Raw genomic sequence first — 26,397 nt, forward strand, 5'->3', positions numbered from 1 at the left:
CAAGCCATCTCAGTAGCTAGTACTTCTTAATATACTGTACTGCGTTTAATTTTTAACAGACTTTTATATAATTAGGATACTGAACTAGAGCTCTAAAAAGAAAAATGCAGATGAAAATAGCTATATAGAAATAATGGTATAAATATGGATTTATACAAAATGTACTATACTTCAAATATGTAAGGCTTAACATGAGTTTTTGTGGATTCTGAGTGTTCCACACCATAATTTTTAGAGTACTCTCAAGCCATTCAAAATCTAGAACTTCTAAAATGGTTTTACTTCTCTTTTTTTAAAAAAAACAAAAAACAAAAAGCATTTATTTATTTTCCTTAGACAGGGTCTCATGTAGCCCAGTCCATGCTGGTTTTACCCCTTCTACCTCACCCTCCCAAGGGCTGGGGTCACAGGCATTTGCCCCAACACCTGGCTTTGTGTAACCCGATTAAACAAACATGGATAACAATCTCAAGTCAACTGGTCTGTGCTGTTGTATTCAAAAACAACGGAACGTTCTTTGAGTTCTCTTTTAAGCGTCTTTTAGCTATCTTTTAAACGACTGTGGAATCTTCATTTAAGTTTTACCTTTTGAGATTTCAGACTGCTGTAATTTGAACAAGTATCAACCAGGAATTGGCTCAGGCTTAAACAGAAGTCACAAGAAAGCCACTGATGTCAAAACAGCTTAAGTCTGGCCTATTCAGTTACACAGAGTCACGATTACTTTTTATGTGAAAAGTGCTTTAGGATAAAAATATTCTTGTAAAGGATATTATCGACAGTATTTAATATCTAAGTAGAATTTTTGCATTGGTTCTGTTTTACCAACATCTTTCGGAAAGTACCCCTCACTACCACGTGAACCAGGTACAGGCTATGCAAAGGCGACATTGCACACAGTGAGTGAGTTGTGGATGAGCCCTTAAATCGAGATAAAACATTTATTAACCAAAGCTAGGGCAATTTTATTCCTTGCACATGCCGGAAGTAACTAACACCGGTTCGCATTTCTACAAGCCTTGAAGAATTTTAACCACGATGAGGTGTGACGACTTGGAGCAGGGCTCTGTGGCTCTGCTGGAAGTTGCTGTTCACCAACTGTTTTTATGATGGTAGCTCCGGGATCTGGAGTGTGACCGGAAGTGAGAATGTTTCGTTGTCTGTGTCTTCGACCCCGAACTGGCGTACCCTCTGGGAGACTTGCATGGGGATCTTGCTATGGAGTCACAGTGCCGTCCGTGCGATCTGGGCTTTGCTCCCGAGACAGTCTGCTTTTGAGGCGAGCGTGACTGTGACTTTTCCATCGATTTGGACCTTTTGGGTAGCGACTTGGATCTTGATCGTCCTCTGGATCCAGAATTCCTTCGTGGTGTTCTTGACTGCCTCGCTGAGGTAGACTGCCTGGGTAGTGATTTGGAACGAGATTTAGACTGACTGTAAGAGGATCGCCTGTGTCGAGACCTGAAAGCATGCACACCATTAGAGCATGTACCGTATTCAAGACCGCAGGTTAAGACAGCACTTCCTGATGTGCTCTATGACACTCAACGTGTGCTGTGGTTTGAATATGAAATATACCCCACAGGGGGTGTCAAGATGGCTAAAACCACTTGCTGCTCTTCCCAGAGGATCTGGGTTTCCAGAGGATCCTAGCAGCCACGTGGTCGGTCACACAGTTCCAGAGAATTTTTTTTTTGGTTCTTTTTTTCGGAGCTGGGGACCGAACCCAGGGCCTTGCGCTTCCTAGGTAAGCGCTCTACCACTGAGCTAAATCCCCAGCCCCAATCTGGCACCTTTTGACCTCTGAAAGTATTGCATACACTTGAGTCACAGACAGACATACAGGTAAAAGATCCATATGGATAAAATGGGGGGAAAATCCTCCCCAGACTCAAGTACTGAGGGCCTGGTGGCCAGCTTAGGGGACTTGGAGGGTGTGACTAGATCCTCAGGGCTCTGACCGGACCAATGGATTAACCCCTTGATGGACTCTTAGGATATGGCATTATCAGGAGGAGGTGAAAGGTAGGGGGTGAGGTCTTCTTAGAGAAAGTGGGTCACTGGGGCTGCTTTGAAAGCTGCTGCTTCTTTCTTTCACCAGTTTGCTGGTGGTGCTCACCTTTGATCCGGGCACTCGGGAGGCAGAGGCAGGGGATCTCTGACACCAAGGCTAGTCTGGTCTACAGGGCAGGCGCCAGGACAGTTAGGGCTACACAGAGAAACCCTATCAAAGAAAAGTGAAAAAAGAAAGAAAGAAAGAAAGAAAGAAAGAAAGAAAGAAAGAAAGAAAGAAAGAAAGAAAGAAAGAAAGAAAGATAAATAGAAAGATGATGAAGGAAGGAGGGTGGGAGGGGAGGAAGGAGGGAGGGAGAAGCTCTTTTTGTTTGTTTTTGTTTCCTATCACCTATTCTCTCCCCCAGCTTATTGTCTACCATGAATTGAGCAGCTCTCACTATAAACTCCGTGCGCGATAGTGCCTCACCTCAGGCCCACAGCGATGGATCCAGCCTTTCATGGACTGGAGCTTCTGGAGCTGAGCAAGATAAATCTTTCCTGCCAAAGTTTATCATATGATGTGATGTCTGATTACCACATCGTGTTTTAATTAGTGGTTTATTCATGATACTTTTTTTTTCCAGGCAGCACTGGGGCCAGAACCCAGGTCTGTGTGCTTGCTCTGTGAATGCTCGACCAGCAAACTATACCTCTGGCCCTAAAATAAATAATTCTAACTTTACCATTCATACTCTTGGTTCAAACATAACAAGTCTGTAATATCTATTATACTAGAATATACGGTTCTATATTGTACACCTTAGTTCGGCAAAAAGCCCTGTATATTTAGACTAGGTTAAGCATATTCACATTCATTCATATATTCTCTCTCTCTCTCTCTCTCTCTCTCTCTCTCTCTCTCTCTCTCTCAAATGTCTTTTTGAGACAGGGTCTAATTTGTGACTCTCCTGTTCACCCTCCCAAGTGCTGGAATTACTGGCATGCACCCAACACCCAGCTGGGTTAAACAACTGCTAACAAGTTTAAAAATTGGAAGAAAATAAATTTATAAATAGGAAAAGAAAAGTTTACGGTTCATAAATAATGCCTGTAAGAGCAGTGACTGCTTATGATCCCGCATGATAGTGACAGCATTCTAAGAGGCCGAGGCAGGGGGATCTCAAGTTCCAGGCCTACAGACTGATGCTCTGTATCAAAAGACAAACAAAACCTTCCTCACGACGTCTATAATCTGAAGGCATTAGAGAGTGATCAACATAAGCAGGACTTGAGTTATAATCCTCAGAGTTCAAAGCTACCAAAGCAACAGGGACTTAAGAGAAAAATCCCAGAAATGGGTACATTGCAGACCAATTCCTAAGATGTGCCCACAAATTCTCCTGAAGTAACCAGCTGTTTAACTGTGTGTGTTTACGTGTGTGTGCATGCATGAGTGTGCATGAGTGAGCGTGTGTGTCCCAAGAGGGATAGAGGTATATGTTAGGGCAGGGGCTGAACGCATGTGCGAGCATGTGAGGCTAAAGGAGGGCATCGGGCGTCTTTGTCATTGCTCAATGGCGATTAACAGTCTCTATATTGTTAGTGCATAGGATACGACTCCAAGAGACCAGTAAAAAGAGAACAACAATTGAGAAATTCAAGAACTGAACTTAAAATTTAAAAGACATAGTGCTAGGGACAGAAACCAGGGTTGTGACTCCTAAAGGTTAAATAAAGGTGCCTGGCAACAGCCTAGGTTCCCCACCTCCCCCTGCCATGGTACTGGGGATTTAAACAAGGGATCTGTATACACTAGGCAAGTGCTTTACCAGCAGCTATTTTTTTTTTTTTTTTGGTAACTTTTGTTTTTAAACAGGGTCTCACTAAGTTGCCAAGCATGACAGGCCTTGAGTAGCTAAGATTACGGGGTGCATGCACTTGGGGCCAGATGTAGACACTGAGTGTCTTACTCTATGGCTTTCCCCTTTATTTTTTGAGACAGGGTTTCTCAGTGAATTCCGATCTCAATAACTGGCTGGCCTGGCTGGCCGGCAAGCTTCAGGGATATTCCTGCCTGCTTCCTCTAGCGCTGGGGTAGAGGCACAAGCCGGCAAGCTCAGCCTTTGCATGGTACTGGGGAAACCACCTGCCCGGCTCTATAATGCAATTGTGTCTTTCTTTTTCCTTTCCCTTCCTTTCTTCTTTTTGTTTGAGTTTTCAGCCTGGGACATTTGTGGCCCTGGCTAGTCTTGACCTCTATATGTAGCTGCTGGTGACCTCAGAGTCCTGAGACTCCTCCCACAACCTTTCCAGATGTTCAGATCATTCATTAAGATCAGAACCCCTGGGGCTGGGGATTTATCTCAGTGGTAGAGCGCTTGCCTAGCAAGCGCAAGGCCCTGAGTTCGGTCCCCAGCTGCGAAAAAAAGAAAAAAGAAGAAGAAGAAAAAAAAAATCAGAACCCCCTTTAAAACTCCACATGCCTGAAAAAGCTAAGGCATTAAACCATAAATATCTAAGAGAAGTTAGGCACGACGATTCAGTTCAATGACTTTCAATAGTATCACTGTTTAATTTCCACTTTGATTTAGTATTTTCTAGTAAAATAGACACCAATTGCTACGTAGAAAGATAGATAACCTGCAAACGTCTTTTCTTAACAAATTTACTCCCTTCTATATAATGAGCATAGCTGGAATTGGTTCATAATAATAATAATAATAATAATACATTATCAACATATAAGAATAAATTACAGAATAAAAGGCAAAGGTAGGTGGATCTCTGAGTTCAAGGCCACCCTGGTCTTACAGAGCGAGTTCCAGGACATTCAAGGCTTCACAGAGAAACCCTGTCTTGAAAAACAAAACAAACAAGCAAGCAAGAATAAATTGATTTAACTTTAGCCGGCCTCCTCCTTTTCATAAACAGCTGTATCACGTCTTTTGAGTTCACTGCCTTTCAGAAGTCAAAGGAGGAGATTCTGAATTATTGGGTTCCTTTAGGAACATTTCACTTGTCTAAAAGTCCTAAGTTTGTTTGTTGAGCATATGTTATTTTATGCATTTATTTAGGGGTGGGTCTTACTGTGAAGCCCCAGCTGGCCTTGACCTTAAGATCCTGCTCTTTGCATCCTTGACTGCTGGGGCCGCGGGACGTGTGGTATCCACCACATCCTGCTTCTGTTTTCACCACACTCGGGGAGGGGAGGTGTCTGTCATCTCTTTTGTGGACGTCTTTTCTTTGGGGAGAAGAGGCTGAGACAGCTCTAGATACGTAGCTCCTGCCTCCCAATACTGGGATTACGGTGTGCGCCACTGTGGTCGGCTTCATGGTATCTGTCTACTTAAAATTAAGTCGTAGTCCCCTGATACTTAAAACAAGCAACCGCTTAAAAGCACTGGAATATAGCCAATAGCTCCACGTTGGACAACAGTGAGCTAGCTGCGGTGCCCAGCACTTAGGAGGCAGAGGCTGAAGGATCTTTTCGAATTTGAGCCTGACTCGGGTTAAATAGTGTGTTCAAGGCCAGCCTGGATTGCATAGCACTTTAAAGAAGTTAGGGGGCAGTGGTGAACATCTGTAAACCCAGCACTAAGGCATGTCGTGGGGGTGAAGAACGGTAGATTCCAGTTCACTGGCCGGCCAGTCTGCTAAATGATAGCTTCAGTTTAAGTGAGAGACCCTGTTACTAAAAACTAAGGTACAGAGACTCAAGATAGACACCTCATAAACTAACCACACACATGCATTCACACCCACATGAATACATGTACACACACATGCACGAACATGTACTTATAACACACACAATCGAAATGACAATAGCAAGACCCTGTCTAAAGACAGAAAGCTTAAAAGGGAGGGGTATATAGTAGGGATATAAGAGAGTGCCTGCTACCATCGGCCCAGTCCTGAGTTCAACCCCAGTGTTCAGAAAAACAATATATGATAGAGAAAAACATGTCTTTCTACAAAAGATAGTTTATGCATATTAAACAAAATCACCCAAGAACCCGGCCCCTCCACCTCTCCAGTAGTTCTTTAAAACGCTTGCCAGACGGAGCAGAAAATGAGGCCGTCCACGTTTCTTTCCGTACTTACTCTTTCAGGCTATCGGAGCGCCTCCGGTCTCTTCCCCATGAGGAACTCCGGCTTCGAGATCTCCTCTGGCTGGGGCTTCTGGATCTCCTGTGGTCACTCGGGGAGCACAGGTGACGCTCTTTTGACTTCATTTGACCTGGTGCTAGAATATGAAGAACAAGGCTCCTAACAGTTCACTACCTGGAAACCGCGGTAGCTGCCACTCAGTCGGTATCATTTTCTGAAGAACTTTACATAAACGCTATTGTTGCTGACGCTCGTTCGGCTAAGTAAGCAAGGGCTAGTGGTCATTTACACTTACTTTTGCGGTCACCTTGCGCAAACTGTATCTCAATTTGCCGGCCACATACCCACTTCCTGTTGAGGTTGTAAAGTGCATCTTCGGCATCACGAACATCTTCAAACGTGATCAGTTGTTAAGGACACTTAGGACATCAGATAGTAAATAAAAATATTCCTAGGATATTATTTACATGTGAAATTAAGTCAATAAGGAAACCAAGTGGTGGCTTTAATATGAGTAACCAAAGAAGCTTTTATATCCTATTATGAAAACAAATGCCCTCTTGTGATTAGAAACATGAATACGAAAATAAACAGTAGACATAATTGGAAGCATGAGAAAACAATTAATCCCAAATTAGCTGGCGTTATAAGAGAATGTTTAGGGCTTCCTCCTGCTTTTCAGAATAAGGATCCATTAAGTTTTCCCTGAAAATATCCGCATGCAGAAGCTTTATTTTGCAGGTAAAAGTTCTATGGCATTAAAGTTCACTCATGAAATTCAGGAGAAATGACTCATAGAACTGCAACAGAAAAAGTAAACTAAGCCAACAGACTACTTTGGTCATTTAAGGATGGGGTCCACTTATAAACAATCCCTTCTGTGTGACTACTTGGGATGTGAGTATAAAGTACTGGGAAAACTGTTTGGGCTCAAAGAAACCAGAGACAAATGGCTAACAGAGGTGCCTATTAACATATCAAAGTGGAGGCTGGCGGCAGTCTCCGTATCACTGAGTATCAACTGCGGAGTCATCCGGCTGGGCTGCCTAGCCTACCCTAAAGTCTCGCTTCCTTTCCTTTCCTTTCCTTTCCTTTCCTTTCCTTTCCTTTCCTTTCCTTTCCTTTCCTTTCCTTTCCTTTCCTTTCCTTTCCTTTCCTTTCCTTTCCTTTCCTTTCCTTTTCCCTCTCCCCTCCCCTCCCCTCCCCTTCCCTCCTTTCCCTTCCCTTCCCTTCCCTTCACCCAACCTCTTTCCCCTATATAATCCAGCCATTTTGGCTCCATGCTGCCTTGGCCTCTTGGCTCCTGGTCCATCCCCAGCGACCTCCTCCCTGCCATGGCTCTGTTCAATCCGGACCTTCCAGATACCTCTGGCTGTTTTCTCTCTCAACTCTACAACCATACCTAGGAACACCTATGTTCATTTTCCATTCAAAAACAATCTGCAAACATCTGGACGTGTATACTGATTTGAAGTGCTCTGCTCAACGCCCTAATCTAAAGCATATGACTGCAAGCCTCACTATAATGGACAGTAGCTGTGTGAAAATGTAAATAGCTTAGTTCGGGAGGGTGTTCACAGGCCCCGCCCCCTCTCTCTGGGACAGGGTCTCATTTTGTAGCTCTGGCTGGCCCGGAGCTCCTTGTGTGAACCATGCTGTCACTGAACTCTTAGAGATCCCTCTGCTTTCCAAATGTTGGGATTAAAGGTATGAGTCACCATGCTGGGCCCTGTTTACTAGTTTCCTTAAAATAGCAAATAAACAAACAAGGAAACTCAAAAAAACTGCATATAAACGGGACCTGGCAATGACCCCAGCAACACTACACCTTGAACCTCCATCTTTAATTTTTAGGACTTGCAAAGTGCACTTTATAAGAGACGTAGAACCAATAAAAATCCATCTTGGGTTTGACTCCAGAACGCTATATAAATGTAAGAAAGTCGGTCTCAAAGATTGCTTTGTCCTTTGCTTGAAAAAGGCTTCATTCTTCCAGCTCTCACACCAGTGCCCACCGGCCTTCTTTACCGCTTGAACTTAGATACCTTTTGTCTGGACTGCTTGGCTTACGTTTAGCTAACGAGTAGATTCAAACTAGGGAGCACTCACCAGCTGCTGTGGACTGTCTTAGCTTTTCTGAGATAAAGAAACAAACACATTTAATTAGACAATGTTGATCTCATTCACTCCTGTGTGTGTGTGTGTGTGTGTGTGTGTGTATGGTGTGTGTGTGTGGTGAGTGTGTGGTGTGTGTGTGTGTGTATGGTGAGTGTGTGTGTATGTGTGTGTGTGTGGTGTGTGTGTATGATGAGTGTGTATGTGTGTGGTGAGTGTGTGTGTATGTGTGTGTGGTGAGTGTGTATGTGTGTGTGGTGTGTGTGTATGGTGTGTGTGTATGTGTGTGTATGTGTGTGTGGTGTGTGTGTGTATATGTGTGTGTATGGTGTGTGTGTGTGATGTGAGTGTGTGTGTGGTGTGTGTGTTGTGTGTGTATGATGGTGGGTGTGTGTGAGTGTGTGTGTGGTGTGTGTGTGTGTGTGTGTGGTGTGTGTGTGTGTATGTGTGTGGTGGTGTGTGTGTGTGTGTGTGTGTGTGAGTGTGTGTGTAGTGAGTGTGTGTGTGTGTATGGTGAGTGTGTGTGTGTGTGTGTGTGTGTGTGTGTGAGGTGTGTGTGTGTGGTGATGTGTGTATGTGGTGTGTGTGTGTATGGTGTGTGTGTGTGTGTGTGTGTGGTGAGTGTGTGTGTATTGTGTGTGTGTATGGTGAGTGTGTGTGTGTGTGTGTGTATGGTGAGTGTGTGTGTGTGTGTGTGTGTGTATATGTGTGTGTATGGTGTATGTGTGTGTGTATGTGAGTGTGTATGGTATGTGAGTGTGTATGTGTGTGTGGGGTGTGTGTGTGTGTGTGTGTGTGGGGTGTGTGTGTAGGGGTGGTGTGTGTGTGTGTGTGTGTGTGTGGGTGTTGTGTGGTGTGTGTGGTGTGGTGTGTGTGTGTGTGTGTGTGTGTGTGTGTGTGTGGTGTGGGTGTGGGTGAGTGTGTGTGTGTGTGTTTGGTGAGTATGTGTGTATGTGTGTGTGGTGTGTGTGTGTATATGTGTGTGTATGGTGAGTGTGTGTGTGAGGTGAGTGTGTGTGTGGTGTGTGTGTATGTGTGTATATGGTGGGTGTGTGTATGAGTGTGTGTGTGGTGAGTTTGTGATGAGTGTGTGTGTGTGTGTGTGTGTGTATGTGTGTGTGTGGTGAGTGTGTGTGGTGAGTATGTGTGTGTATATGCCCAGTGTGCAGTACATTTGCGTGCACATATAAAGTAAAGGATATTGAACATAAGCGAATCCTCTGGGGCGGCGACTGTAGAAGTCCAGCGGGATATAAACGTCTACTATGGGGCCATATCGGCCAAACTCACGGCGTAAGTCCTCAGGCCTGGAGCATTATAGAAGCAAGGCAAAGAAATATAAAAAGCTGGAATAAATACTTTGTCTACAGAAATCCAATTGAAACGTCCAAACAAAGTGTATGTTTGGGTCAGTGTGGGGCAAAGCTCAATGGGTAAGGGTATATGAGGCTGTAGCCGGCATTTGGCTACTTGGAGGGTTCTCTTTTCTTCCACCCTTCTCTGCCCTTTCAATCCACTAACACTAGATAAGAAAGGATAGAGGGGAAAGAGAAGAGATCCCTGAATAAAGTCAGGAGTCAGGAAGGGGGCGGGGTGACATTATTGTTAGACGAATTAATGATTAGAAACATCCAGATCCTTGGCACAAATATGATCTTAGCTATCAGGATATCTATTTTCTTCTTAATCTTGTTCCTTCTTTGTGCACAACTACTTAGCAAACTTCCACCACCAACAAACAGCCCACAACCCACCGCATCCCTCAGTGCCCTGGGATCCTCTGAAAAGTCCCCAGAATCCCAAACGGCAGACAATGGCAGAAGCTCTCTGCAGCTGGTAAAATCACACCTTAGCTAGAGCACGAGGCAAATCATAGTCAGCTACTGTGGACAGTCTGAAGCAGCCCCATATTCCACACCTGGGATTAAAACGAAAATGTCTTATATATCTATGTCTTTAAAAGAAACCAAAATTTCAAAATTGTCACTACATGAGGCTAAGCCTAAAGACCTGAGTTCAAAAGCTACATGGTGGAAAGAGAGAACCATCTCTTGCAAGTTGTCCCTTCATCTTCAAGCACGGAGCCAAGAAAGAGGAAGAGGAGAAACACAGAGAGAGGTGCACATAAATAAATGTAAAAAAAAAAAATTAAAAAGAAAGTGTATTGTCTAAACCTCCCTTATATAAGACTGTGTCTCATAACAATTACCCACATTTCTGTCTTTGGGGGTATGGTAGGGTAGAGGAACCAAGTCTTGCTCTGTAGACCAGGCTGGCATCGAACTCACAGATCTGCTTCAGTTCTCCAACTGCTAAGACTGCAGGGTACACCTCATGCCCACCTTCACCCACAGTTTTGAAAGGAAAAGAAAATCAAAACAAGACCACCCTCGGTCCTCTTGATCTCGGAGACCCTAATGCAGGAAGCGTGGATTAGCGACCTGGGCGTCTGTACTTTTTATAGGCATTTCAGGTGGTTGTTAAATTTAGTCAAGTTCTACAAGCCTGACCCAGCACATCGCCTTTAGAAGTTATTTCCATCACAGGCCCTGACGGTTTCGTTTACGAACACATTCGCTTGCCTCACCAGCACTTCATGTTTATTCTCATTTGTTTTCAGAGAGAGAGAGACAGAGAGAGAGAGAGAGAGAGAGAGAGAGAGAGAGAGAGAGAGAGAGAAAGGGGGGAAGGGGAGGGGAGGGGAGGGAGAGAGGGAGAGAAAGGAGGGAGAGGGGTAGGGAGAGGGGAGAGGAGAGAGAGGGAGGGAGAAGGGGAGGGGAGAGAGAGGGGGAGAGAGGGAGAGAGTAGACTAGTAAGGTTATAGGGAGGATGGGTAGGGAAGCCTGGGAGCTGGAGAATTTGGGAATGGAGGTGGGGAACCAGCTGTTTTCTGGATGTTCATTTAGACTGCCTTTAGGAGTTTCCTTTGTACCCAACATTAGCACCATTTGTCTTTGCAGAGCTGCAATTTAACTGAAGCACAACACGTTTAGCAGGGCTAGCGGGCAGCCATATACACAAGGATTTAATTCTCACCACTCTATGGCTGTTTGCAGACAGACTAACGTGTCTGTGAGATCGCTGAGCTAGCGAGTGATGGAGCTGGGATCAATCACTAGTCTCATTAATCTCCGTAGCATACAGCCTCGGGGGACTCACAGGGACTTGGCCTCAGGGTTCCGGGTCCAAGCATGGCCCAGAAGAAAGAAGTGTTTCAGAACAGCGCAGAGGAGGAAGACTCAAAAGTCTGTTCTGGCTACAGCAAATGGAAGGAAACTGCTGTCAGTAACAGAAGTCAGACATTAGAAAAGAGCTCGACGGGGCTGGGGATTTAGCTCAGCGGTAGAGCGCTTACCTAGGAAGCGCAAGGCCCTGGGTTCGGTCCCCAGCTCCAAAAAAAAAACCAAAAAAAAAAAAAAAAAAAAAAAAGAAAAGAGCTCGACGAACGAACCGAGGCAGAAGTGCTTCCTGGGGCAGGGCTGAGGAACGAGATATAACGTAGTATTCAGAAAGCCTGTGGTCATGTGAGTGATATTAACCGACTTCTCTGAGGACTAGACAATAACGTCTCTGATTTTCAATTAAATTTGTACAATTTAATTTAATATTATTGTATGTTTGTGCGTACGATGTGTGTCTGGGGGTCTGGGCATGCCAAAGCATCGTGTGGAGGTCAGAAGACAGCTTTTAAGACTTAGTTCTCTCTACACGGTGGGATCCCGGGTTCAAACTCAGGTGGTCAGGATTGCACATTGAGCGTTTTTTTTCTCTTGAGCCATCTTGATGGCCCAATCTATCAGTGGGCTAGCGGCTTAGGTAATAACATAGAGATTGATCTAACTTGACTAGAAATCTACTATCTGCCCTAGGCAGTGTCTACTTTATGGCACACTTTACTTAATATTGTTTGGCTGTCATCTCAAAGAGTCTATTAGCGTGACCACGTCTTTTTCCTTTCACTCCTTCGTTCAGTAGGTCAGAAGGAATGGGTTTTCTAAAAAGGACATCTGCCTCCTGTATACCTGAATGTCAGCCATCTCTTCCACAGCCCTAACCACAGACCATGGGGAACCCCACCATGAAACCCAGAGTGGCCCCAAGGCTGGAAACTGGCCTCAGCCAGCTGGTCTACCCGTTAGGTAACAGCAAGCCCAGTTGCAAACACCTGCTCAACAAAAATGAAGCCAGATATGCATACCAAGAAATGCCACAAACAACCTTACCCAGATGCCTCCATCCCACTGCAAATCACAAACACCACGAACAACCATGACAGCACGTCTCCCCCAGAAGCCTGCACCCCCGCTGTAATAGTCATTGATAAAGGCAACTTAGCTTGCCATAAGGTAAGAATTTAAATAGCAACTATAAATACGTCTGAGGTACTCCAAAGGATATGGATAAATGCCTGAAGTCCATGAAAAAAACTGCTGAATGAAAAGTAAGTACAGGGGCTGGAGAGATGGCCCAGTGGTTAAGGGCACTGACTGCTCTTCCAGAGGTCCTGAGTTCAATTCCCAGCACCCACATGGTGGCTCACAACCATCTGTAAAGAGATCCGATGCCCTCTTCTGGTGTATCTGAAGACTGCTACAGTGTACGTATATATAATAAATGAATAAATCTTTTAAAAAAAATTCTCAAGAAGTCAAACAAAGAGCTCAGAGATAAATATCACCAAAAGATTTGATCAAGTAGAAGGGAGAACATCAAGCCTTGAAGACAAGGTAAAGGAAATGGACAGCCAGTCAAGAAAATACTACATCTAAAATAAAACAACCAATAGCACAATATCCAGGGAATAATCTAGGTCACTATGAAAAGACCAAACCTACAAATTACAGATTCAGAAGACGGACAAGAAACCGGGTCAAAGGCACCAAAAGTATTTCAATGAAGCCACAGATGAAAACCTCCTCAACCCCTCAGCCTAAACAGGAGGTGCCTATCAAGGTACAAGAAACATAAAGAAGACCAAATAGACTCCAATAGGAAACTCCTCTCAACACATAACAATCAAAACACCAAATGTAAAGGACGTCTAAAAGGGGTACAAGCAGCTTCAAGGGAGAAAGATCAAGTCACAAATAAAGACAGGCCCATCAGAATTACAGCAATTTTTCTTAAGATTTTTTTTTTCAGTTTGATTGTTTTTTTGGAGACAAGGTTTCTTTGCTTAACCATCCTGGCTGTCCTGGAACTTGCTTTGTAGACCAAGATGGCCTTGAACTCACAGAGATCCACGTGCCTCTGCCTCCCAGGTGCTGAGATTAAAGATTATATATATATATATATATATATATATATATATATATGTGTGTGTGTGTGTGTGTGTGTGTGTGTGTGTGTGTATGTGTGTGTGTTTAATTTAATATGTAATATATTTAATATATATATAATATAATTTAATATATATTAAAATTTTCTTTGATATTATGTGCAGAGGTTGTGCAGAAGTGTTTTGCCTACATGTATGTAGGTGTGATGCTTATATGTCTGGTGCTCAGGGAAGCCGGAAGAGGTCTTCAGATCCTCTGAGACTGGAGTCACAGACAGTTGTGAGCCATCACATGGGTGCTGGGCACTGAACTCTGGTCACCTGGAAGAGTATCCAGAGCTCTTAACTGTTGAGCCATCTTTCTAGTCACCAGAGCTTGACTACTCAATGGAGGCCACAAAACCAGGAAGGACCTGAACCAGTGCTCTACAAGTTCTGAGAGGCCATGGTGCCAACCCAGCCCTCTATACACAGCAAAACCACGAGTTGTAATTAGTGGGGAGAAAGAACTATTTCCCGATAAACACAGATGTAAGGCATTTACAGTCAGTCAAGCAGCACTGTGAATGGTAACAGAAGGAATGCTTCAGCATGAAAGCATGATCAAACTCCAGAGAAGGCACATGGTCTAAGAAATCTAAGAAAGCACCACCATGATAACAAAACAAGAATTAATAACATTAATTAATTAATTGCTCATAACAACTCTCAGTATTAAAGGTCTCGGTCTCCCAATAAAAGCACACAGACTAATTGATCCTTCTTTGTACTGCGTCCGAAAAACCCACATCGTCTAGAGCAGACACCTCCATAGGGCAAAAGGATAGCTGGTATTCACAGGAAAACAGAATCAAGAAGCAACCAAGTGTAGATATTTTCATATCTGACAAAATAGACTTCAAACCAAAATTAGTCCTATCCGACCACCGAAGAGTAACGCTGTGTGTATACCTATGGTAATAGGAATGGCAGAAAGGACACGAACCCGTGGAGAATAAATGACACACTACCTAATGGAAGTTGAGTCAAGGGAGAAATCAGGGAAATGCGAAACTTCCCGGGATTAAGTGAAAACAAGCATACAGCATCTGTGGGGCGCAGCGAAGGTCGTCCTAAGAGGAAGATGGATGACACTAGGTGACTGCGTCCAAAAGATGGAGCGCTCGCTCACACATTAACGACATAATGATAAAGTTTAGAAAAGCAACATCAAGTGATGCTCAAAGTCGAAGATTTGCATTTCCACTGAAATCAGGACCAGGATAAGCGCCTCTCCACTCCTGCCCAGACACAAATGAAGATGATAAAAAGGATACAAACAGAAAAGGAAGAAGGTGAAATATCCTTGTTTGCCGATAATATGATTTATACATAAAAGACCCTAAATAGTCCACAGCCAACATCTACGGCCGATAAATGCATCTAGGGAAGTAGTAGGATGCAAAATTGCGTGAAAACCGGTAGCCTTCCTGCTGCAGACAACCAGCACACTGACTGAGAAATACGGGGGATGGGGAACAAAGGCAGATGTCTTGGGAGGCCTGGACAGTGGGGAAGTGGTTAAGGGCACTTGTTCTAACAGAGGACCTCGGTTCATCAGGCCCACACGGCAGCTTACAGTTGTCCATAACTCCAGTTCCAGGGCATCGGATGCCCTCTTTTGATCTCCTTGGGTACCAGGCATGCGCACGGCGCATACACATATATATAGGCAAAACGCTTGTACACATAAAATAAAATGAAATAAAAACTTAAAAACAAAAATCCTGGGATAGATCTAAGGGAGTGAAATACTATAAAACTTCAAGAAATTGAAGAAGATACTAGGAGAAAAGATCTTCTATGCCTATGGACCGGTTAATCAATATTGTAAAATGGCTATCCTATTAAAAGCCATCTACAGACTCACACAATCCCCAACACAGCTCCTCAAGGAATTGAACAACATATATCAAACTTTACATGGAAACCCGTAAAAACTTTTCAATTCTTAAAATTATTATTTTATGTGTGTGGGTGTTATGCCTGAATGCTGTCTGTGTGTCGTGTGCATCAGAGTGACAGCAGAGGCCAGAGGAGGGCATTGGAGCCCCTGGAACTGCAGTTACAGACGCTTGTGAGCAGTCAAGGGTGCTAGGAACTGAACCCGGGTCTCCTGGAAGAGCAAACATATTCTTAAATGCTGAGCCATCTCTCCAAACTCCTAAAGCAACCTTTAACAATAAAAGAACTCCCAAAGGCATCGCCGTTCCTGGTTTTTAACTTTTACTAGACAGCTACAGTAATAAAAACAGGGTGATATTGGCATCAAAGCAGATAAATGGAAAAGAATTGAGGGCCCAGATATTAAGTCCACCTAACTATAAATTCCTGATTTTTGACAAAGAGGCAAACAAAAACAAACAAAAAACTAGAGAAAAGACAGCATCTTCAACAAATGGTCCTGTTAAAACTGGATTTGCTGCATGTGGAAGAATGAAACTAGATCCATATCTAGTTGCAGATAAAACTCAACAAAGATCAAGGGTCTCAGTATAACACATTATACCCCGAGTCTTTCAGGGGAGAAGGTTGCAATGTGGTTGATCCTATAGGCATGGGAGGAGCCTTTCTGGACAGGACCGTAATAGCGGACATTAAGACCAACAACTGACAAATGAGATCTCATTACACAAAAAAGCTTCTATTCAGCACAGGACACCATCACTCCAGTGAAGAGGCAGCCTACGAAATGGAAAAAAAGATTTACTAACCACATGTCTAAGAGATGGTTAATATCTCCAATATACAAAGGACTAAAAAAAACCTATATATCAAGAAAACAAGTAACCCAATTAAAAATGGAGAGTAAACGAGGGTGGCTGAGAGATGAAACACCGACGGCTGAGTAACAGTTTAAGAAAGGTCCAATATCCTTAGCCATCGGGGAAATGCGAATTAGAATGGCTCTGAGACTTTATATCATACCAGCCAGAATGGCCAAGATTAAAAAAAAGAAGAAGAAGAAAGAAGAAGAAAGAAGAAGAAGAAGAAGAAGAAGAAGAAGAAGAAGAAGAAGAAGAAGAAGAAGAAGAAGAAGAAGAAGAAGAAGAAGAAGAAGAAGAAGACGACGACGACGACGACGACGACGACGACGACGACGACGACGACGACGACGACGACAGCTGTCAAGGACTCAAAGCAGGGGAACTCTTAGTCACGCTGACTGGAGTGCGAACTGTTGCAGCCACTCTGGAGATGAGTGTGGAGGTTCCTCTGGAAGCTGGGACTGATCGATCTCAAGATCTGGCTGTGCCACTCTTGGGCATATGAACAAAAGACCCTACACCCTACTGTGAAGCCCATGTTCAATACTTCTCTAGTCACAGTGACCAGGAAGCACAAACAGCCTACATGTCCACTAACTGATGAAAGGAGAAGGAATGTTATCTGACTGTTAAGAAAAATAAGATCAGAAGCTTCCTAACACACACACGCGCGCGCGCACGCACGCGCACACACACACACACACACACACACACACACACACACACACACACACACGAAGATCTAAATGAAATCACCAAATACTAAGGGAGACAGAGCTCCAGCTGGACATTTCTTGACACCAAATGAAACTTCTAGTACTGGGAATGAGTTATATCTGAATTAAAAAAAAATAAAATAAATAAAAAGGAAAGGAACATGACCACTCCTAGGTATGGTGGGGAAAGTTTATTGTTTATATGTGGGAGGGCATAGACAGTGACATCTGAGAGAACCAAGAGTAGACATGACCAGGCTGAGCTGTGCCAGGTGGGAGTTGGGGGAGGGGAAGGCAGAAGGGAGAGAGCAGAACCAGACGCAGCAGCCAGAAAGCCCCAAGAGCAACCCTGCCCTCTGTGCTGGAGATTTCAGGGTAGGGGGTGGGATGTGTCAGCCAGGAGGGCCCTGTAACAGGCAGGGACTGAGGGACGGCAGGGAGAATCTAGCAGCCAGTTCCACTGATATGTTATGTTGGCCCCTCAGACTTTTGACCCAGACTTAGATATTATTTATCTAAGTGAGTTGTTAACCAGAGGAATCTCATGGGAACCCCCAAACAACCCAGGCCAAGACTATGGGTTGCTTTCTGAAAACTGATAGCTAGGCCCCACTGCTGAAGGTAACACCCATACAACTCACTGAACATGGGGAAGTTGAGCTGGGGCCTACGTAGAGCCTATGTGCTAGTGTCTTTGGTTCAGGACGATCCTCTACATGCTACCAAAAGAGAAATGTAAACACCACGCTGCAAAACCCCTAATCTACAATGGCATCCCTGCCTGCAAGATCTGTAACGGTGCCATAGCTCGTGGGAGTAACCACCCAATAATCTGATCTGAGTTAAGGACCACTCCCTGACACTCCTTGAGTGACACAGAACCTGAGACCAGCTAGCCCAGGGATCTAGAGTCAAAATCAAATACTAGGACTCTAAAATAAAAAGGAAGAGGAGGAAAGGAAGAAAAAGAAAGGAACGAAGAAAGGAAGGAAGAAGGCAGGAAATGAAAAAGTAATGATAAAATGACGCCTATTGACATCCCTGCTGTATTTATAAGTCAGTGCTTCCCCTCATCATCAGAGAAGCTTCCTCCTGCAGCAGATAGGAACCCACAGCCAGACATCATGCAGAGAAAAAGAGACCTTGGATCACTTAGCCCTGAATGGGATGTGTGGTGGTTTGAATAGGGTTGGCCCCCAAAGACTAGTGTGTTTGGATGTTTGTCCCACAGGGAGTGACACAATTAGGAGGTGTGTCCTTGTTAGAATAGGTGTGACCTTGTTGGAGGAAGTGCTCCACTGTGGGGGTGGGCTTTGAGGTCCTGTGCTCAAGCTCCAACTAGGACAGAGGAGAGCCTCCTCCTGGTTGCCTACAGAAGATGGTCTCATCCTGGCTGCATTAGGATCAAGGTGTAGAACCCTCAGCTCCTTCTCCAGCACCTGGATGGTGCCATGCTTCCCACCACGATGATAAGGGACTGAACCTCCAAACCGTAAGCCAGCCCCAATGAAATGTTATCCTTTATAAAAGTTACCTTGGTCATGGTGTCTGTTCACAGCAACGAAACCCAAACCAAGACCGGACGGTTCTAAATCTCTCTCCTCGGGGCACTTGGAGGAGGAACTGGAAAGAGTGTAAGAACCAAAGAGGATGGAGAACACCAAGGAGACAAGTCTTTCTACATCAACGTGATCTATGCACACACGATCTCACGAAGACTGAGGCAGTAGGAATAGGGCCTGCATGGGTCTGCACCAGATGGGGTTCTAGGGCTGAAAGGAGACATGGACACATGTCCCATCTCTAACCCAGGAGCAGTTTCCAATTGGTAACCGCTGCGAATGAAAATTCAGTTTCCTCCAAGGAGTCTCACCGGGGAAAACAAACTACTCTAGTGGGTAGGCCTGATGCTCAGCAGTGCTCTACAGGTGGTCCTGTGTGTGTGTGTGTGTGTGTGTGTGTGTGTGTGTGTGTGTGTGTAAGCCACACACAATGGCTTCCAGTTTAGCGTTTGTATAGGATTCCTGAATATGCAAACACACGAGTCTCTGTTCCTTGTGCCTTCTCTTGGGCTCTTTTCCTTCTGTTTGTTTTGTCCAATTCCAATGTATTTGGTTTTATTTTATCTTCTTATATTTTATTATTCCACCTCTCATGACAGAAGCCTAGTAGCTTTCCAATGAGAGACAGTCAGGGGAGGGATCTGGATGGGAAAGGAGGTAGGGAGGAGCTGGAAGGAATAGAGAAGGAGGAAACCGTAAACACAATATATTATGTGAAGAAAAGAAATCTATTTTCAATAAGAGGAAAAAGAGATTAAAAGAAAGAGATTTTCCCATAAACAAATGGATTGGGAAACAATCATCCTGAGTGAGGTAATCCAGACCCATACAGCAAACGTTGGATGTTTTCTCTCATCGATGGAAACTAGCTTTTAGATGTGGGTAATTCACTTGGAATTCCAATGGAGGCTATGTAATTAGTCAGGAGCTATGGGGCAGGAGGGGGATTTTAAGGAAGGGAAATAGAGTATCATTTCATAAAGGAATAAAGGGGAAATGGAACAGGAAGGATTAAATGGGGAAGGGAGGGGCAGGGTGCAGGAGAGGATATGAGGAGGGATAATTAACACCAAAGGCTGTCTGACAAAGCTGCATGGAAAAACCTGCTTGCATATGTGTGCCCATAGGTACAACATGGCAAAATGCTGTAGACGCAGCCAACTGTGCTTTTATTAATTGGATCAAAGGTCTTGTAGTAGTTTAATGAGAATGGCCCCCACAGGCTTATATATTTGAATGTTTAGTTCCCAGTTGGTGGACTGTTTAAATAAGGATTAGGAGCCGAGGCTTTGTTGGAGGAGGTATGTCCCTGGGGGGCTGGGCTTTGAGTTTTCCAAAGCCCACACCAAGCCAAGTCTCACTATCTCTGCCTGGTGCTTGTGGGTCAGGATGGGAGCTCTCAGCTCCTGCTTCAGCACCATGCCTGCCTGCCTGCCTGCTGCCACGTTCCCCACCGTGATGATCATGGGCTAACCTCTGAAACTGTAAGTATGCTTTCAATTAAATGCTTTCTTTTATAGGATGCACTGGTCATTGTTTCTCTTCACTGCAATAGAACAGTAACCAAAATAGTCCTGCTCCATGACATGGAGCCCCTGGGCTTGCTGACCAGATAATCTAGCTGGATTAGTGAGCTCTGGGTTCAGTGAGAGACCTTGTCTAAAATGAATGAATGAATGCATGAATGAATGAATGAATGAATGTAGATAATAGTAGAGGAAGACACCTGACCCCCATCTTCACACACACCTGACCACCCTCATACCCCCTTATACACACATACACATCTGACCCCCCCATATATACACATGAACACCCCCATACACACACAGTTTTAAAAAACACATGAAGAAAATCAGACAAATAAATTTCTTTACAATCTCATTTTATTTTTCTTCTCTTCCTCCTATTTTCCTTCCTTCCTCTCTTTCTTTCTTTCTTTCTTTCTTTCTTTCTTTCTTTCTTTCTTTCTCTTGAGACAAGATATTTAAAGGTGTGGCATCATGTGCCTGTAAGGACAATCATGGAAAAAGACAGGGCCTCATGGAGCCCAAGCTGGCAATGAACTCTGGATCCCACTGACTCCCACGTGCTGGGATGTAGCACCACTCTGCTCCCAGTGTCATTATATAGTCATATATATTTTTTATACATTTAGTATATTATTAAATACACATTTAAAAATCAATTTCCATATACTTTAAATCATAGTGTATGTAGTTATTTTCTTCATAGGTGTACTGATATTTCAAAGCTGACAAAAGTGGCAAAGTAACATATTGTTAATTAACTAAGACAGACATTGTACAAATAATTGTTGACACAGGTTTTCTATGAGGGCTCTGTCACACCATTCACCTCCTATGCATGTTTAAGTAAGCTACTTTAACTGCTGTGGTGGTTTGACTATGCTTGACCCAGGGAGTAGCACTATTGGAAGGTGTGGCCTTGTTGGAGGAAGTGTGTCACTGTGGGGTGGGCTTGGAGACCCTCCTCCTAGCTCACTGGAAGACAGTCTTCTGTTTGCCTGCGGAACAACTCTCAGCTCCTCAGGTGCCATGCCTGCCTAGGCGCTGCCGTGCTTCCTGCCATGATGATAAAGGACTGGACCTGAGATCCAGTAAGCCAACCCCAATTAAGAGTTAAGAATTATAAGAGTTGTCTTGGTCACGGTGTCTGTTCACAACAATGGAAATCCTAACTAGAACGACCCTACAAGTCTTGGTTTCATATCTGTAAATGGGGTTAATAAAGAATATACAGACTCTAGACTGGATAAAGGGGCAGAGGGGTGTCATTCCACCACTCAGGAAGGACAGAAGCATCAGGAGTTCAATATTATCCTTGTCTGTATAGAGCGTTCCAGGCAGACCCGGGCTCCACGACTCCTTTTCTGAAAGCAGGCAAGCAAACAAACTCACGCCATATAGTCTCAGGAGGCTACGGCAGATGGATAGCCATGCATTTAAGTGCAGCCTACACCACATGATGAAATTCTACCTCCAAAAACTGAAATAAAATTCAACTGTACATACAGAGGGCTGGCTAGTTTTATGTCAACTTGACACAAGCTAGAGTCATCAGAGAGAAGGGAACCTCAACTGAGAAAATGCCTCCATCAGACTGGGCTGTGGGCCATTTATTTTAATCACTTAATTAGTGATTGATGTGGGAGAGCCAAGTCCACCGTGGATGGGGACACCCCTGGGCTGTTGGTCTTGGGTTCTACAAGAAAGCAGTCTGTGTAAGCCATGTGGAGCAAGCAAGTAAGCAGCACCCCTCCATGGCCTCTGCATCAGGTTCCTGCCTCTACGTTCCTGCCATGCTTGAGTTCCTGTCCTGACTTCCTTCAACGATGAACTGCGATGTAGATACGCTGCACACACCCTTTCCTCCCCAAGTTGTTTTGGTCATGGTCTTCTATCACAGCAATGGGAACCCTAACTAAGACATACAGGAGGGTGAAAACTCAATAAGGTAGTACATGTGAAGTTTCTAAAAAAAAAAAAAAATCGTATTTACTTTCTGCATGCGTGTATGTGTGTGGGTACACACGGCACATGTTCACGTGGGCGTCCAAGGATAACATGAAGGACTCAGCTCTGCTGCTTTCCTTGCCTTGGGGATTGAGCTGAGCTTGTCCGGCTTGGGCCACAGTGTTTTAACCTGCGGAGCCGCCTCCCTGGCTTATTCAAATGCCTTCACAAGGGATCTGTCGCACAGTGAATACTAACAGACTCTGTAAACTATCATTCTCTTAGTGCAGGACAATCTCAGTTCTGATCACCTCCCCAGTGGCAGGCTAAAAAGTGATGAAAGAACAGAAAACAGAATTAGTACCTCCCAACTATCAGTCTCTGCCCTCGGTGGAGGATTACCTGGACCCAAGGCTAGTAGTCGCATGAAGACATGTTTTTATTTGTCGTTACTTTACGGAAGCCAAGGCCCCTGCATTTAAGGCGAGCAATCGACTACTGAGCGACACCCCCCAGATAGGTTTTATTTAGTATGCACCATGTCTGAACATCTGAAAACCCTGTGAAATAGCCAATATTTTATACTTTCTAGATCTACAAAGGTGGGAATTCACACTATTCAGCGTAAGACGTCTTTATTTAGCTGTGGTGTGTGTGTGGATGTGGCTTATGTCAGAGGAGCAGTTGAGGGAGTTACTCCCTTCTTCCACTGTGTAGGTCCCAGTGGCAGAGCTCAGACCCTCAAGTTTACATCTTTACTCATGGAGACGACATCGTGCTGGCCTCTTCCGTAGCTAGTAATGCTAATGTTTTAAAATCCATTCAAGGCACACAAAAATCCAGGTTTCTGATATCTCTTGAAAGGGAGTTGAGGCAAGTTGCCGCTGGGTATGGGGGAGGGGTGGAACATGCTCATAATCACAGCCTTGGGGAGTAGCGGGGGAGGCTGAAGTAGGAAGAGGAAAAACCCAAGTCCTGGTTGGGCTACAAAACTGAATCAATGTCCCAGGAACTATAGCTGTGTAGGGAGCCCAGCATGTGCAGACTCTGGGCTTGATTCCCTAGAATTGAAAAGAAAAAGTGCCAACCTGACTTTCCATTAGATGGCGCGTGTTCATCTGTCACAGGCTGTACCGTTCTGTTATGCCTTCTAAGCTGGTCCCTCCACCCATCTGCACTACTCTGCCTAGCTCTTGTGGCCACTTGAATTGGCAATCTCTGGAGTTTCTTTCGAAAACACACTATGAAGACCCTGGGCTTACTGTTCAAGTTGTTTAACTGTTTTTTAGCCTATCTGAATATTAATTTTGCTTCCTATGTAATAATGTCCTGATAAACAGGCTAAGAGAAGAACCATACAACCCAGGCATCTTTTAAAATCCTATTAAGTCACAGTCTATAGGGGTGGCATGTATGTTTACAGTGATTAAAGTACTTAATTCTCCTAAAAGTAAATTATCAGCTTGGTGATGGGGCTCACCTGTAATCCCAGAACTTGGGAGGGAGGTGGAGGTACCAGGAACAGAAGTTTCAAGGTCATTTGCCTATGTAGGGAATTTGAGGCCAGCCTGGACTATATTCATTCTCTGATTCTCTGATTCATATTCATTCATTCATTCATTCTCTCTCTCTCTCTCTCTCTCTCTCTCTCTCTCTCTCTCTCTCTCTCTCTCTCTCTCTCTCTCTCTAAACACCTAACCAAAGCAAACACCAATTATGATTACCCCTGATAACTAACAAGTGAATAGCTGTGTACATTTGTGTCTGTGTAGGTCCAGGTAGCTCCTTAAAACCCTTGAGCTTCAACTTTTCCTTAAGTGGACAAGATTGCAGAACTAGAAAGGGGGATTAAATAATCCCAATGAAATGAAGGTGTCTATTAATGTCACCCCTCCCATTCTCTCTGGCTCCTATTAAAGGGAAACGTGCTATATGGAAAAGGGGGTATTTCTTCAGCTCTATGCCTGGTAACCATCTGGACAGAATTTTCAAAGAGGGATAGAGGAAATACAGACTTCTAGCATTAAAACGGCCTCCTTAACCATGATGAAGCCTAAGATTGTTCCCAGGACTCAACAAAAAACATATAAATCGAACTGACCAGTCTTTTGTATATTAAATTTGGGCCATAAGCACTGTCTGAACAGTGCAGAGGAAATTGCAAGGCCTAAGGTGCGCATCCTGAGGAGAAGACGGCCCCAGTTCCTCCGGAAGGTTAGTGGGCGGCGCCTGCAGAGCGCAGTGACACCAGGGCCAGGGCCAGCACTGCCACCACAGCCGGAGCCACCCAGCCCGCACCTTGACACCAGGCCAACACCTTGACATCACAACCGAGCCCCAGCACCTAACCCGCACCCCAAAAACCGAACACCCCGAGAGCCCGCCCCCCAAACCCGGACACCTGGCCAGCACTCCCAAAACCCGGCCAGCACCCCAACACAAGACCGGTACCCCGACACCCGGATGACACCCCGACAGCCTGCAGCTCGACACTCGGGGCAGCCGGGCGGCATCCACATCCAGACAGCTCCCCACTGCCCAGCCCGCACCCCGACACCCCGGCTCCCGGCCCGTACTCCCGCGGGGTCCCGTCTTCACTCACCTGGTGGCGTCTGCGACGTTCCTGACGAACAGGGAGGTGTTGGGGGGCCTGGTGTAGCGAGACATGCCGCTCGCGGCCCCGCTCCTAGCCGCCCGCCGCGCCCCCTCCCGGGCCGGCCGCGCAGCCGCAGACGCGGGCGGGGGGCGCGGGGCCTGCGCGGCCGCGCGAGCACAGACCTGGCCACTGCACCGGGCCTCTAGGGAATAGATCCGAAACCCCACCGCTGCGGGCCAGCTAGGTGCTCCGTAGGAAGACACGCCTCTCCCAAACAGGCCCAGAAAAGATCTCATGAAAAGGGCTTCAAAAGAGCCATGTGCAGGGACAGGGCGCCACTTGGGGCAAGCAAGCTTAGCCACAGCCTTCCCCCGAAGAGATCAACTCTATCCTCAGGGGAGAACGACTGAACACGGGGCATAGGAGAAGAACTGCTGCAGTTTAAGCATATGCGGTTTAAGCAGTAAAGGCCTCAAGACAATAACCAGGGTAAGCATCAAAGAAACCCGACAGGAGAGTAGGCTGGAGTCTTTTGTTTGCCTGCTTGTTTGCTCAGGCCTAGAATTCCTCTTGTAGTGAGCTCCAGTCAGGCTGGGTTTCCTAATAGGAAAATTGAGAGTAGTGTGTATTGGTCAGTGGGGCTGCTGTAACAATCCAGCACATTTGGTGGCTTAATAAAAGTCATCTTGTAAAGACTGGGGGGTGTGGCTCAATGGTGGAGTGGTTCTCTAGCATGCAGGAGGTACACTGCTCCAGTACCCGAGCAGAGAAGATGATGGCACCTGTAATCCCAGGACGGCAGGGGAGTAGGGGTGATGGCAGGAAGGTCAAAGATCATCTACTATGGAGGATTTGGAGGCCAGCCAGCTGAGACCTGTCATCACTGATAAATGCATAGATCTACTCTCACACTTTCCAGGTCTGTTTTGAAGCAGTTAAGTACTTCTTTTAGTACAACAGCTTTCTGTTTGAGGGTCTGAGGCAGGAACATTTTCAAGTGTAAACAATAATATTATACAAGGTTGGGTTTTAGGTGGGGACTGGAGAGAAGGCCCAGCAGTCAGGAGCGCTTGCTGCTCTTGACTGCTTTTGCAGTGGACCCAGGTTCCGTTCCCAGCATCCATGTGGTGGCTTACAGTTCCAGGGTGTCCAACACTCTCTTCTGGCCCCTGTGGGCTGCAAGGCACACAAGCAATGCACATGCAGGCAAAACACTTACACATACAATAAAAATAATAGTTCGGAAACAGGAGTAGTGCATTAAGCTTGGCCGGTGTCTGAAGCCGCTATGTTCAGTAACTACGCGTTACCAAAGCACTGTTTTGTTGAGTCATGCCTTCAGAGCATCAGGGGACACTACACAGAGGTCAGAGGTGTGTCAAGGAGTGTAATGAGCATAATGACTAGGAGGAAGACTCAGTACATACGAGTGCTTGCAATGCAGACATGAGTTCCTGAGTCAGAGTTCCCAGCACCCATGTGCAAAAAATCTAGGCATAGCCACACAGCTGTGACCCAGCATTGTGAGGTCAGAGACGGGTGAATCCCAGAAGCTCATTGGCCAGCAGTCCCTGGCGATATGGAGCGGTCCAAACCTTCAGGTTTAGTGAGGGAGATGTCTTAGTGGTTAAGAGCACTGACTGCTCTTCCAGAGGTCCTGAGTTCAATTCCCAGCAATCACATGGTGGCTCACAACCATCTGTAAGGAGATCTGATGCCCTCTTCTGGTGTGTCTGAAGACA

General features: G+C 45.1%; 1 protein-coding gene across 2 annotated transcripts; it reads right to left on the bottom strand.

Moving 5' to 3' along the window:
• Nucleotides 1–295: 295 nt before the first annotated feature.
• On the bottom strand, nt 296–24,765 carry Srsf12 (serine and arginine rich splicing factor 12). 2 transcript variants are annotated; one of them, XM_032904789.1, is made up of 5 exons: nt 24,662–24,765; nt 9,423–9,527; nt 6,401–6,504; nt 6,100–6,241; nt 296–1,401 (listed from the first exon to the last, which is right to left on the bottom strand). In XM_032904789.1, exons 1-5 carry the CDS (start codon nt 24,724–24,726, stop codon nt 1,092–1,094), a joined length of 726 nt encoding a protein of 241 aa, XP_032760680.1. In that variant the 5' UTR covers nt 24,727–24,765; the 3' UTR covers nt 296–1,091. The 2 variants fall into 2 exon arrangements, with proteins under 2 accessions (XP_032760680.1, XP_032760670.1); XM_032904779.1 differs by having other exon boundaries at nt 296–1,461.
• Between the last annotated feature and the right edge of the window lie 1,632 nt (nt 24,766–26,397).

This window comes from Rattus rattus, chromosome 1, assembly GCF_011064425.1.
Source record: "Rattus rattus isolate New Zealand chromosome 1, Rrattus_CSIRO_v1, whole genome shotgun sequence".
In the NCBI taxonomy this organism is placed as follows: Eukaryota; Metazoa; Chordata; class Mammalia; order Rodentia; family Muridae; genus Rattus; species Rattus rattus.